This window comes from Poecilia formosa, unplaced genomic scaffold (assembly GCF_000485575.1).
Source record: "Poecilia formosa unplaced genomic scaffold, Poecilia_formosa-5.1.2 Scaffold88, whole genome shotgun sequence".
Taxonomy (NCBI): Eukaryota; Metazoa; Chordata; class Actinopteri; order Cyprinodontiformes; family Poeciliidae; genus Poecilia; species Poecilia formosa.
In genome coordinates this window covers 547,346-562,605 of record NW_006800027.1, presented here as the reverse complement: position 1 = coordinate 562,605, position 15,260 = coordinate 547,346, and the positions used below count along the sequence as shown (strand labels likewise).

The 15,260-nt window shown below is 38.8% G+C and overlaps 1 protein-coding gene across 3 annotated transcripts in view; it reads right to left on the bottom strand.

Moving 5' to 3' along the window:
• The window catches only part of cep112 (centrosomal protein 112), a 113,396-nt gene that overhangs the window by 54,666 nt on the left and 43,470 nt on the right, over window positions 1–15,260 (bottom strand). For all 3 annotated transcript variants that reach the window (XM_007557342.2, XM_016674016.1, XM_016674015.1), the window contains 2 exons: window positions 5,872–6,007; window positions 2,005–2,112 (listed from right to left, as the gene is read on the bottom strand). In XM_007557342.2, coding sequence (XP_007557404.1) covers window positions 2,005–2,112; window positions 5,872–6,007 — 244 coding nt within the window. The remainder of the gene's footprint in view (window positions 1–2,004; window positions 2,113–5,871; window positions 6,008–15,260) is intronic.

Here is a 15,260-nt window from a genome sequence, read left to right as displayed (position 1 = left end):
AAATCAGAGTTTGGGGGAAACAATATTTACTTTTAGACAACTTAACCTTCATTGTTTGATATCAGTTAAAATATGTGTATTTTCCACCAACTCTCCAGTGTTAAAAGATTTTTTTTCTTCTTCTTCTTCTTTTAAGAAATGGTTATCGCAATTCACCACAGCTGTTCAGCCGTGGTGCATGTTAGTAAGGAAATGGTTTCCCCTCTCCTTGGAAGTAACACCCCTTCATTCACGTCAATCTACCGCAAATTACACGCAGCGTAAACTCCATCTAGCCAGAAAATGAGAGTTAGCATGCTTATTAACGCACAGGTTTGGTGCTTGGAAAGCAATCACGCTGCGGATACGGAAGGGAAATGGAGACGTTACAGCAGTTAGTGGAGCGCCCTTGTGGTGTGTCACATGGTCACACTGTACATGTCAACATGGGGGAAATGCAAGCCTATTATTATTGTTTCTTTTTAAGCTTAACAATAATTGTGTTATGGAATGAGACCAGTAAATTCAAATGCAGCACTCTGTGCCGTTTATTGCAATTGCATAATCTCACATTCAAAAATCCAAACTTTAATTTGAGTCCATTTATTTAGTAAGAAAAAAAAAAAACATGCAACAAATTAATTTTTACATGACAATGTAACAGAAGTGGTTACTGAATCGGGTGAACCGTTCCCGTGTTAATTTGACACATTATCAAGCTGAAAAATCCAATGCTCTGGCAGAGATCATCAGAATTTTAAAGTAAACTCTAATGGCATCTTTAAGAGTTCATGATGCTATCAGCTCTGGTATGGGGGCGTTAGGAGAGACACAGGCCCGCAGCATCACAGACCTTCCACTGTACTCAACAGCACATGTGAGGTTCTTTTCCACATTTTATCCTCTGTTTCACACCAAACCAACCAGAACTATTTGCATAATAAAAAAACATCTCTATTTGTGCTTCTACGTTTTTTTTTTGTTTGTTTTTTTTCCCCCTACCATCTTCTGCACTGAATGTGGTGGCAAGACAAACTCTAATCCTTATCCAGACATGTTCGTCAAGCCCCAGTGTTTTCTTATTAGAGCTCAGGCTGCAGACATTGGGAGTTATGGAAGAGTGGCTATTTGCTTGTTGTATTTTCTTGATTTGTTAAGACCAATACCAACTACCTTAGTTGAATACAGAAACCTCTTGCCTTTTCCATTTTGAAAAGTGCCTAAGAAGAACAGGGCCTCTGTTTCACATTATATTTATAACATGTAAGAACAGGAAGTCATAAATTCAAAATAAAAGTTCCTTGCCACTCTGATCAATTTGAAAAGTAAAGAATAAATTAAGTAAATACCAGCCTATATATTTTAAGAAATGCTAGTGGTATAAATATTTGAATTTTAAAAATAGTTTTCCAACTCGATTTTTCTTTCCTCCAACAAATAAATGTGCTCATGTTAAGGGTTGTATTTGTCTACATTTTGCAGTGCGCGATTATGCTAAGGATGATAAGGAAACTCCCTTAATTTTCATGTAATTTACAGATTCTTCCAAAACAGTGGGTGCTGTTACATATATATATATATTTCCTATTTTATACTCAATCAGCATGTATGTGAAAATGTCAAATTAGTCTCAAGTGTTTTTCATGGCTTAAATAATTAATTCAGCTGTGTGAAATAACATTCAATCCTATGGTTTAATTAAATCCAATGTTTCTCCATCAGTCAGTGTGCTTTAAAATGTTATCTTGACTCTAAACTGAAAAAGACGCAAAGAGATAAAACGCCAAATGAACCATGCAGCGCGCATTAGTGTTCAAAAGGCCAGGATAAAAAATATTTATTGGGTTGGAATCGAAGCGTAATGTAAAGCGTGTCCTTTAGCATGAGAAACATCCGGCAGAACAGATAGGAAAGAGCGAAGCATTCCTAATAGACGTCAGCTCTGACAGGCTAAGCTTTCCCTCACAACACGTTGCTGTTTGGAACAAAAGCAGCAAGAACACAGAGCTCCAGCCTCATACAAACCTGCTGCTCGTATTTCTGTCTCAGTGCATCAAGCTGCAGAGAGAACTCCTTGGCCTGGTTCTCCCTGAGGGTTTTGGAGCGGATCAAGTCCTCCTCTACCTTCTCCATCTGGTGGTGAAACAAGAAGAAACAACAAGACGGAAAACTTCAACATTTTATTTTTTTTAAACGTGTGAGGATGAAATCCTCTGCAGTTCACATTACTGCGAAATGTGTGGCATTCACTTTGACTAATATGTAGCAGAGTTAAATAACATTTAAGTTCATTAATATTCATAAATTGCTTAATCTCATAACTCCATGAAAAAAAAAAAAATCTATGTGAATATTGAATCCTAACATTTCCTTATCGCTCAAAAGATGAAATTTTAAATCTTATTCCTTCAGGATTTCAAATGTACTGAGAGTAAATGAAAAAAAAAATGTTTTAATGAGATGTTAACAACTACTCACCAACAGAATCAAGAATCTAGAATATTAGTTATTATTTACTCAACTTGGTTTTAAAAAAAAGAAACTAAAAAACAAAACCTTAAAGATGAACAAAAAATAACAAGCAAGAACTAATTTGTACACCTAATAGGAATGCTTTTAATAGAAAACATTCAGAAGACTACTATCTAAACAAATTAACAAGCTGAGAACTGCCAGGAATCTCGATTCGGATCTAGTTTGACCTGCTGAGGAAAGTTGTCAGGTTATTCTGAAGTCGAAAACCTTCAGAGTGTTTCTGAAGCCTGAAAGCATTTTCTTTCCTAAAATTACCCTTTAAGTTTAAAGAAATAGAATTAGGTCACAGAATCTCTCTTTTCAGTAACTGAGAAAGTCAGCAAGCCTCTGATAGTTTTTAGGTTTCTATGCTTGGTGTTCTTTAGGTTTTATGTGAGTTTTTTCAGTTTTAGATAACTGTTAGTGATTCTAGATTCTACTGGTTCTGTTTATATGTAGACATATAAACAGTTTTAATATGTTTAAAAAAAAGGCGGCTCTGAGGACTTAAAACATATTGTTACTTAGAACCATATAAGCTAATAATAGATCCCAGATTTTTAAAGTTTATTCCTTTTTAAAGTTTCGATAGTAATATTTAGATATGATTTTCATTTTCAGTGTAAATTTTCACCTTTCTCTTAATAAAGTTAGGATTTATTTCTGCTTTCTTAGTCCTTTTTTTTTTTTTTTACTTTTTAAGGCATTAGCTAGCAGTAGATCAGATTCATAATTTTACTGACGTTCTCCATCAATCTGTACATCTTTTCAGTGAAATATTCTCAATGAATTCTAAATCATACTTCTTTCTAAAATGTAATAGAGAAGGTAAGGTTACATTTTAAGAAGTAATCAGAGTGATTTATGAATTGTAATCTAGTTAAATGTAGTTTAATCCTGCTACAAATGATTTTAACGTATTCATTCAATGTGAAACAAATATAAGCTAGTCCAAATCAAGTGTCAGATTGCAATCTTTGTGTACGAGGAGATATTAAACACCATCACCTCCTTTTATCTTACCGTTCCTCACAGCCAACAGTTTTCATTCTTTGTTCAAGTGATGAAAAATAACAACAGAAGCTGCAATTTACAGAAACATCTCAACTATGCTGCTTGTAAGATCAACGAAATCCTGAATGTGTTCTTTATTAATCTGTTTAGAATCCTAAAACCTCTTTGAGCTCTCCACGCAACACAGATTTCATTCTATACAGCAACGCTACTGCTTCTTCTTCTTCTTCTTTTCAAACCAAAATAGGGCAGGATCTTCCCCTGTAACTGCAGTCTGAATGGAAGAAGCCGATTTTTTTAAATAAAGAAAAGAGTGACGCAGATAATCCATTTAGATATCACACCATCTGTAAAAAGAGAAACGGCGAGGACGATGAAAGGAATGACGAGAGGATGAGAAAAGAGTAAAAAACTTCTTTTGAAGTACTTTCCACAACATTAAAGCCTTAGCAGGAAGATGCACAAGCAGGGAGGGGAGGAGGAAGAGGAGGAAAGAGCGAACGAGGGAGAGAAGATGACAGGGATGCAGAGGAGACTGCTCTGCGCTCCCACGGCTTTGATGTGGGCTGAGGATAAAGTCAGATTGAAGATCGGGATGCCAGGGGCTCAATGGGAAAAGAAGGAGCAAGCGAGAGGATGGAAGGATGAGAGCAGCAGAAGCAGAAGGGAGAAGGAAAAGTACTGCATTCAAGAGGAGAGAGGGGGGAAAAAAAACCAAGACTCCCAGTTCAAATATTTAAAAATACTCATGTGGAGGCGATCCTATTGGAAAAAAAACAACAACAAACAAACAAACAAAAAAAAAAACAAACTCTGATGAATCCATCCAATAATATTTGTACCTAAAGTGGGGCAGGACTTTACAAAACGAAAGGGAAATAAAAGATGGCATAATTAATTTCTTTAAATTAACTCTCGAGGAAACAAAGGTTGTTTCATGTGCCAAGAAATTTCCGAGCATAAACTCGACTCCCACACAGTCTCTCATATTCGTACGCCCAGAGTGCCCCCAAACGCAACGATTAAGTGAAAAAAACTTCACTAATCGGCAACTAAAACTTGCAAATCTCTTTAACACGGAAAATTTTAAAACATTTAGGACCTCACAAGGCATAGCTCGACTTGTTCAACAACAACAACAACAACAACAACAACAACAACAAAAATGCCTATAGCAGTAGACAGCATCAGAAGTTGTACACTGAGTGCGTATTGATTGGGAAACTTTTCCAATAAACAGCAGCCCACGCAACGCCGACTGCTGATGGGAAGGCACGGCTGCCGGACTAATTAGCGTAACTGCTCATTGTGCGCGGTCCGTTCCCTACTGGAACCCGAGCGCCCGGTGTCCTGCCCACTTACAACCTGTGAGGTCATGAAGTCTTAGTGGAAAAATTCAAGTTTAATGTGAAGGATTTTATTTGATTTCATTTAAACAAGTTCACCAAACGAGAGCGAACGGCCCGAGGGTGATTATGCATTTGGCTCTTACATATAGATTTTTTTGGGGACGTCTGTTTGCTGCTGTTTGTTGATGTTGTTTTGTACCGAGATGATATTTTAGGCTTGCATAGGTTATAAAAGGCGTTTTTCCATAATTTGCACAGAGCAACAGTCTTTTCCTGCATCCCATCAGATTGGTTTTTGAAGCAAAAATTAATCTCCAGTGGGTCACGAAAAGCAGCTTTGTCGTCCATCTCTGTTGTCACGTGTGGTGTACGTCAGATTTACGGGCATATCAGAAACATGTGAATACAAATGTTCCGCTCTGAACTTTTATATACAAAATAAAAAAAATTATAATTTCATTACAAATTTCTATGTAATTAATTAATCAAAATTAATTAATTAAAGTCCCAAGATAAAAAAAATAAAAATAAAACAAAATCAAAGTTTCCACAACCATCTTTCTGCTAGTGTTTTAATGTGTTAAATCCCCTTTTGGCCTACTGGGCAGTACTTAGTTTCCTACAGAGAGAAGAGAAATCCTCTCTAGATTTTCCAAAGATTTGGATTCTGTCATATTGTGTCCTCTTCTCAGCTCACCTCACGGGCTTTCAATCTGATTTGGTGAGGATTGAGACAGACATCAAGGTCACTTTTCTGTGTGACAAGTCATTTTTATGTTTATTTGGTGTTTTTGATCACTCTTCTGGTAAAAGACCAACAGTTTGTTACACGATGCACAAAGTTCCCTAGGTTTATAAAAGAGAAACAGTCCCACATCCTGCACCGTACGTGATTGATTTCCCATGTATTCATCCTTTGTTGTTCCAAACATTCCTGGCGAAAAGCCCAAACCTAATCACATCTGACCAAATCACAGTTATATTCGAGGGTGAGGATTATATTTATGTGTCAGACCTGGAGTTTCATGTCAGTGTAGACCTTCTCAGAGCTGAGCTCCACCTGCTTCTTGAACTGCTCCAGTGCCAAATCGGCCTGCTGGATCTGCTGTCTTTGGCTCTGTTTCGCCCTGTCCAGCTGGCTCTCCATCTCTCTTCAAAGCAAGCACAAGAACAAAGGAATGAATACACTTCACCCAGGCAAAGAATATCAGCAGCAGGAAAGAGGAGAGAGAAATAGCAAAGTGAAGAATAGGCCGACTCCGGCTCTCAAAAGTCTACACTCAATTATCATAAATTTGGAAACACTAATGTGTTGCAATCGGCTGTTGTCTTTGCAGACATCCACTTGTCATGTTAAGGAACTCTGAAAAAAACCTTATTTTTGCAGTTAAATATGAAGAACGGGAGATTGTTATTCATTTTTGATTTTTAGGTAATTTAGAGGCCATGATCACACTAAACATACACTGACTTTTTAGGTTTTTTTATGATGAGCTTTTACATAACATTCTGATGAGGAAATCTCTCATCTAAACAGAATCTCAATTACTCTCTCAACCTGCTTCCACTTCAGTACTCAGTCGATCCTGTTTAGGAAAACAGTCTATCATGACTCCCCTCTATCGTCTTGCCATTGGGCAGAAGTCGTACAGTGCATTTAGAACATAAATATCCTTAAGTTTCTTTATTCTGTGAAAAAGAAATGGTTTTAATAATCTCTTTTCTCTAATAGAAATCTGAAAAGTGCTTCTGCACCAAGGCCATTTGAGTCAATGCTCTGTGAAACCACCTGTTGTGTTGCGTTTACAGCGGCAACTCTTTTTGGAGCATGTCTCCACCAGCATTATACATCTAAAGACTGAAAATTGATATGATTTTACCAAAATGGTGGAACTGAATTTAATTTAGTGGTGTCAAAGTAAAAATATAAAAGCTAAAAGTTTATATATTTATACTGAAGCTGAAGTCTAATTATTTGTTGTTGCACACAATCCTAACTGTAAATTTTGTTGTTGCACACAATCCTAACTGTACATTTTCTTCATTTACATTATTTGTTTAGTTTGAAGTTTTACATAAATTCAATGCAAACTTAACAGGCAATAAATGGATCCTCATATTGCCATACAATTGTGCGATAGAAATTTGTGTGTGTCCTCCATGCCGGCTTGTGATTACGGCTGCCAAATGTCAGGTCACAGAGGAGCAAGTAGAGGAGGACTGACAGGCATACTGAGGGGGACAGCACCGTACCGAGACCTGTCAGAGTGCAGCCAGCATGCCCAGCCTCGACATCATATACAGGAGCAACCGAGCAGCTGTCAAACTTAACAGCACAGGGGTGTGTGTGTGCGTGTGTGTGTGTGTGTGGAGGACAGGGCGGATGTCGAGGCGGATGGATGACAGAGGTAGATATGAAGGTTGGAATGGAAGGGGTTTATTTTTGTATCCATTCAAACAAACCCATCCTCCCCCTCCTCCCCTCCCTCCCACCACGGGTCGCGCGAGGCGAGTTTTTGCTCCAACCCAGCTGACATCGGGGCAAATGGCAGAGTGCACCCTTGACTGATCAGTCAGTCACAGAGCTGAAATACTCACATCTAGACCTACAGGCAATTCCAGCCCTTCAATTAACCTCAATTTCTGCTCAAATATTGAACCTTTCTGCTGTGCTCCTAAAGTGCAATTTGCAAATTCATGCAAAGTGAAATGCGTCAAATTAATGGTGGCAAAACATTTTTAGAAACCTGTAATCAACAGGAAAATCAAACAGTTTATGACCGTCACACATAAAGTGCAGGGTGAACTCGTGCAATCAGTCAGACTTGGACAGTAAAAAAAAAAAATCCATCTACTGGGGTCATGCATGTCAGAAAATTATGTGTGGCTGATTAATTGGCCTATTTTGTATTTGAGATGTCCGCCACACCACTCCTGGAGGAACCTGCAAGTAAGCCTACTCAATCCAGTTTTATAAAACGCTAAAATAAAGCAACAGACATGATGCACGACCGGCTCCCTGGAGTTACAATCCCGCAGATCCTCATTCTGATGCAAAAATATGTCAGAGTTACAGATAACACTGCATGACCAGTTTTTCATTCTTCCTTTGCTTTGTTTCACAGTGTGAAATAAAGTACGGGACGTAACACGTGCCGGTCGTGTGTCAGTGCACTTTCTTCCCTGTTCTTGTAAATGAGCGCTCTAAAAAGGTGTGGATAATTATTCCCCCCTGGACAGCTGAACAACTGGGGGAAGGAATCCTGGCCAGTGGGGGATCCATTTAAACTCATGAGAAGAACAGCTATTACAAAGACAGGGTATGAACTTTCATGTATGTGTGTGTATATATTCATGGAGTGTGCAAGGTACAGTGCTTTGCAAAAGTATTCATACCCCTTAAATTTGTTGACTTTTTCAACATGTTATTGGGTTTTCATATAATTTGTAATAGATCAACAAAAAGTAAATCATAATCATGAAGTGAGAGGACAATGGTAGACAGTTTTAACTTGATTTTTTTTTTTTTTTAACAAATACACATCCAAATAGTAGGGCTGTAGTGATACAATAATCTCACGATACGATACACAATATTCTGCCCACGATACGATATATACTGCGATTTTTCCGCAAACGATACAATTCAATACACTTTTGCGATTTTCTGAAAGATTTTTGAGGGACAGAGTGATTTTGGTGACATTTTGTGACTGTTATAGAGTTGGATTGAATTAATTTAACTGAAAACTGATTAAAAGCACCAACTACACAATACCTGGCTGTGGTTGGATATGGACACAGACTTAAAGTCGACAGCTGGACAAAATGAATCAAAGAAGTGGTGAGAAAACATGTTTCTTTTAATTGAAACAGTACAAACTGTAGCTTACGTGCATTTGTAAAGTAAAGAAAGTGCACCAAGTACCCTGCTCTGAATAGTTTGATACCATTTTAACCTTGACACTTAGCATCTGAAGGAATCACTCTAAGCCTGATGACCTAATCACTCTCCTGGTGAAGCAAGCAGTGAGTGAGCAAGGTGACAGTTGGATGTTACGATACTTGCGGATGAATATCAATTTTTTTCTAGGAAAGAAAATTTTGATATATATCGCAAAATTTATATTATTACACAGCCCTACCAAATAGTGTGGTGTAAAGTATTCAGCCGACTTTACTTTCATTTCCACTGTACGGAATCCAGTGCAAGGAATTCCCAACGTGATTGATTCAAAAGATTCCCACCGCACGGATATGTGTGGTGGAGAAGTAACACTGCACATCAACCTGAACACACTGTCTCTACAGTGAAACATGGCAGTGGCAGCGTCATGCTGTAGGGACACTTTTCATCCACAAGGTGACCATCAATCCAAAGATGGATGGAGTTAAAAATAGAAGAAAATTTCTTTGAAGCTGCAAAAGGTTTGAAACCAAAGATGAGGTTCGTCTCCCAGCAGGACAGGGCTACAAGGGAATGGTTCGATCAAAGAATAGTGAACCCAGACCTGAAAGCAATTAAGAATTTGCAGCAAGATTTAAAAATTCATCCTCACCGCCACTCTTCGTCCAATCTGACAGAGCTTGGGCTATTTTTGAATATACCCCAAGAGACTTGCAGTTGTAATTGTTGTGAAAGATGGGTCTTCAAAGGATTGACTTGAGGGGGGCTGAACACAGATCCATGCCACACTTCGGTAAACCTTTAGAAGACTATATTGTAGAGTAAGACTGTGATTGTGATGGGAAAACACAGAAGACTTTAACGGATGCGGATACTTTTTGCAAGGTCCTGGAACGCTCAAACTATGTAGGGACATGCAGCGCTTTAGCTTTTATGTGTGCATAACCATTTGCAAATTTTCAGTTTTTTAAAGAGATGAACGTTTCCCAAAATTAAAAGCAATAAAGAAAACTAGAAGAGCAACAGCAGAACGCAAAGAACAAAACAGCCCAAGAACAAAAGCAGCGGATACAGAAAGGAATGTGCAGGGTTTCTCTCCTCTTTAAAGTGTTCTGTCTCCTAGTAATTTTGGTTTCTCTCATGTTGGACATCAAACAACAAAGAGGCATTTTTTTTTCCCGTTCCCAATTCTGTGTACTCTGTAATTATTAATCAAACTCGCTGCATGACTGCCTCTCGGACTCAGTCGAACACAAAAGAATTTGTGGAGAGAGGCTAAGAAGGAATAAGAAAGGAGAACAGGAAACGGAGAGCATGTCACAGAAATAGCTAACTTCCAAAGAAGAGCAAAAAAAAAAAAAAAAAAAAAAAAAGGATTTCAACGTATGCTTCACTTGAGAGAGGAGAGAGAATTCATGCGGGTGTACGGGTGAGTGCACGTAGGCGTGCACGGGCCTTTGTTACTGAGGCACGGTCCCAAACTCTCTCTGCGACTGACAACGCAACTCAAAGAAAGCACTACGGCTGTGTTGGAACTAGCTGCTGGGCTTACACCTCCAAGGATACAAGAGGAAAAAAGGAGGGAAAAAAATCCACCAGAGCTAACTTTTAAATGAAACTAACTGTACGAGGATGTAAAGGAGGTCAAGAATAACCGTGTGTGAGAATGTGTGTGGTCAGTACAGTGGCAGACAGCGTGTCACCATCAATAACAGAGCAGAGAGATGAGAAGAAGGAGGGAAAAAAAAGGGAGTCAGGGTGGCCTGGCAAGGAGAAGTGGAGAAGCAAAGGAAAAGCAAAGGAGAGGGATGCCAGCGCCAGGGCGGCCTGTCGGCTTTAAATGGATATCTGGTCAGAAAAGTGGAAGGAGAAGAGGCTCAAATTAAAGATGTGCCTTCTCTAAAGAGGAAGTCTTCTCATCCCTCAATCCTCAGCGGCTGTTTTAAAGAAGGGGGAAAGGCGGATTGTGGGGGGGGAAGGACCGGGGGAGGGTTAGTAGTTTCTGCCATTCAGTCGCCCAGCCGACAGGAATGTGGTCGTTTTCCGGGCTGCTCTAACCACACAATGCCACATGCTGCCTTTGTTATTGTGTGACACGTGGTTGATACACAGGGAAGTTATGCACACAGTCAGCAACAAACAAATACTTGCTTCCTACGTGTTTTCACTTAAAATATCCGATAAGCACAAATGTCAAGAGTTCCCGGATCTTCATGGCCCTTTTAAAATAATAAAGGCACATGTTCACCATGGATTTATGGTACACATTTATACAGAAAGTAAGATGTAGATATGGAAACTGTGAAAACTATAAATACTAAGTGAGGAAAAAAGAATAAATAAGGAAAGTAAGAGACGGAAGAAAGTGCACAAAGAAAGAAACAAACTGTATAATAAAGGAAGGACACAAGAATCAAGATCAGACTGCAGGAAGGAAAAGCTACAGGGAAGGAAAAACAAGTTGACACAAATCAAAAGCAAAGGAAAGAAATAAAATATAGGGAAATGTAGGAGAAAACTAAAGGACACAAGAGAAGATGGAATACAAGCAAGGATGGAACAAATGAAACACGGAAGAATGCAAGAAAAAATAGGAGACAGAAAAGGGAAACATAGAAAGACACAAAAAAGGAAGGAAGGACAAAACAAAGGAAAGACAAGAAAGAAACAGTCATAAGACATAAGAGAAGAGGGAAATATGGAATACAGGACTAAAGGATGAAAGGAGGCTGTGAAGAGCAGATAAAAAGGCGGAGAAAGGAAATGGGGAGTTAGGATACAAGGAGGGAAGGAAGGAAATATTGAAAAAAGGGCACAAGTGATGAGGGAAAAACACTAGAAAGGATCTAACACAGGGCACATTCAAGGCAAAAAAGGAGACAAGAAAGAAAAGGGTGAAAGGAATGAAGGAAACATGAGGAAAGAATAAAGGACACAAGAAATAAAGATGCAAAAAAAAGGATAGAAGGACCAAACAGGCAGAGGAAAGGAGGGGGAAAAGAATGGACAGAAGGAAATAAAAAATGGAAAGGGCTGTCAGACAAAAAGGCACACACAAGAAAGGATAGAACAAAGCACACATTGAAGGAAAGAATGAAAGAGCCGAGGAGAAAAATGAGGTAGGACACAAGTGATGCAGGAAATATAGGTGGAACTGCACAAGAAATGAAGGAAGGACACATTTAGGAATGCTACAAAGGACATGTGGAGGGAAATTCAGAGATGTGCAAAAAGGGAGAATGTATTGGAGACAAGAAATAAATAAAATAGAGGGTAGGACAAGAAGGAAGGACACAAGAAAAAGTGAAGTAGAAGAAAAAAAGGAAATAAACAAGGAGAAGTGGATGGAATCAGCATAAAGGGAAAGTGGTAAGATAAATGAGAGGAAGGAGGGACAGAAGGAAAGATGGAAGAACTAAAAGAAGAAAACAAAGGCCATAAGCAAAGAAGGTAAAGAAAGGAGAACATGATATTTAATAAAATAAAGTTGAGAAATACAAATATTATCCAAATTCAGCTTTTTTTCTCCCCCCCTTTACAGACCGGGAAGATAGTGAAATATGACTCCATACCTTTACAATATTGACAGGAACCCCATAGATTATTACATGAGTACACAATGAAGAACCTCATGGCTTATGCAAATGTTCTTTCTTTCCCATCTGAGCTGAGCGTTTAGGAATTGTATGGAGTAATGTGGGTGGAGCAGCACATGGAAACAACTGGCAAACAGACCTGAATGTAAGCTTCCATATGGATGCCTCTGGTCTGTAGAATCAGGAGAGCCAGAGCGCGTGCATACATCGAATGTGTGCGTGTGCGAATGCGTGTGTAAGTGCATGCAAGAGCCCCGCATCTGCGTTTGTGAGCTCATCCAAACGGAATGATAACGAATCCACAGACACATCAAAGAGGCCCTGAAAAAAAGAGGGAGAACATAAAAAGAGAGAAAATGCAAAACTGAAATATTCAGCGCCCTCTGAAGAAAAAATAAAACAGGCTTCGTTTTCATCCACATCCCCAGAGAAACAGAGGGAGAGAAAGAGAGAGGGGGAGAGGAGAGGGGGGAAAAAAAAGAGAGACTGAAACAAGCAGAGAATGAGAGACAGACCACAAATAAGTGAACACAAAAGAGAGACATCGCAAGGGCGAGAAAATATTAAAGGCAGAACGAGTTGAAAAGGGAGCGCGGAAAAGGAGAGCATCATTGAGCTGGATGGCTTTAAAGCTGCCAACAAATGTGGCCGGTTTGTTGAAAGCAGAGCGCTGAAATAAAATGACTACAATGTGTAAGAAGAATGAGGTTCTTATTATCCTTCATCAAGAGAAACATCAGTGGGCACAAGTTGTCATCGGTGTTGCTTGAATGGAGCGGTTTTCTAGTGTTCCTGCCAGGATTCCTTAAACGTAGTTTAAGCTATTCTTTACCAACCATTCACACTGAAAGCTAAAGCAAATAACTTATTACAGCCAATTAAAAGAAACTGATACAAATCGTATTTTATTTCTCGTAAGTCAAATGCTGAAGACTAACTTGGTGTATTTCTTGGTTTTTCTGTCTTGTCTGACAGCAAACTGACACGTGCAAACATCGCGTTGACTTCTGGGCACCTGACGTTTCATACATCAAACCTTTCTCCGTCTACGAGCGCAGATATATTTAAGACCAAAGGAAATATGGTTTCAGACTGGATCCAAATGCAGGTCAAAAATAGCGCATGTTGAAATCTGGGGGAGTTGCAGAGGGAGAAGGGGCTTTACTCAAACACTGGCGGATGTGACAGATGACATTTCAATTCATCTTTGGAAAGCGTCTCTTTAGGATCCAGCGCTCTGCCACAGAGACTGAAAATGAAAACAGTGTTTTACATTGTGAAACGAGGTGGTATCTTGAGTACTTTGAGGCTGAATTCCTCCATCTTTCAAAAAGTCAAATTCAAGCACATTTCAGCAAGTGATGATTTCAGTTGCTAGTATCAAAACATAGTTCGCGTTACCATACAGTTAATTTATCTTAAACATTCAATCACAAACTAAAATTCTCACAATACATAGACTCACTACACACAGAGTGATGCAAGTTAAGCATTTGTCTCCGTCATTTTTGATAATTACATCTTGAATCTCATAAAAATGCAAATTTGTTTATTGCTACTGTAACAAAAAGAGAAATAAAGGTTTCCCAATACAATACAATACAATCTTGTCAGTATTGTTGGGGCTGTTATCTCTCATCCGGTAAAGACACTTTTAGTGTTGTACGAAATCCTGCAACAGCAACAGAATCCTGCAGTGACGATTTCAGCAGCAGTAACTCGTCATATTCCTCACTCCTCTCTCCCTCATCTGTCATTGCAAAGCTTCAGCCACTCTCTGTGACCTTCAGCAGCTTTGGCCACTGTGGCTCTTTTTTATACTGCAGATGTCAGAAGCCGTAGCATGCATTTGTATTCAAGTGGATTTAATTCTATAAACGCTTACGCACAGAACAAGTAGAAATATTCTACGAGTTTGTCATTGACACATATCTGAACAGACATGCTTATTTTGAGTGTGTTTATGTTTAAATGGAATTCGGGTTTTTTATTGCACCGATCCCAAGAAATAATACCAGGGGGACAGAAACCTATACTAAAATGTTCCCTCTTTTCTGTATTAAACCTTACAAAATTGCCTTTTGTGACGATTTTTAGAAATATACATCATTAGCTGTTGGGAGATTAACAAGATAAATAAGAATAGAAATATAAACATCTTCCTTTACTGTCTTTTTTCTGTAATTATGTGGAAAATAGCACATTCCAAACACAATCCATTGTACACTGAGTAGGATGAGCAGGAAACCTTTAAATTACTGGTTGGATGTAATTAAGTGGACACTTTAAGGGAGCGACAATAAGATTTCCATTCCCAGAAAAAAATAAAAAAAACTTGTAGAAGAAAGACTGAAATGTAAAATGCGTTAAGGACAGTTCAGTTATTGTAAACAAGTTTACGGATCACTGGTAATTATTTATTCATCAAAATATTGCTGATGGAGGAGACTTTCCCCACCACAAAGCCCAGTGAAGGAACTCAGAAATTTCCTTTCGCAGTTTTCTGGTATTGAACTGATGTTTAACCCATCCCCGAAATCTCTTTTTATGCAGTTGCCAAGGGAAAAACTATTGAGCTCTGGATAACCTTTTTATTATTCAGGATCCATACCTCCACCTGCACCCGCACCTGAACATTAACTGGGGTTGCTTAGATACTTCTGATCCCTGGCTGGAAAAGGAGGTTTGCTCGATTCTTGTTGGCATGCTGAGAACAATGAGCATGCCAACAAGATGCTTGTTGGCATGCATCTTGCATGCCAACATGCAAGATGCATGTTGGCATGCATCTTGCATGCCAACATGCATCTTGTGCATGTTGTGTGTGTGTGCACACACACACACACACAATCACAGGTGCATGATAAGTTTGCAAGTGGAATATATATATATATATATATA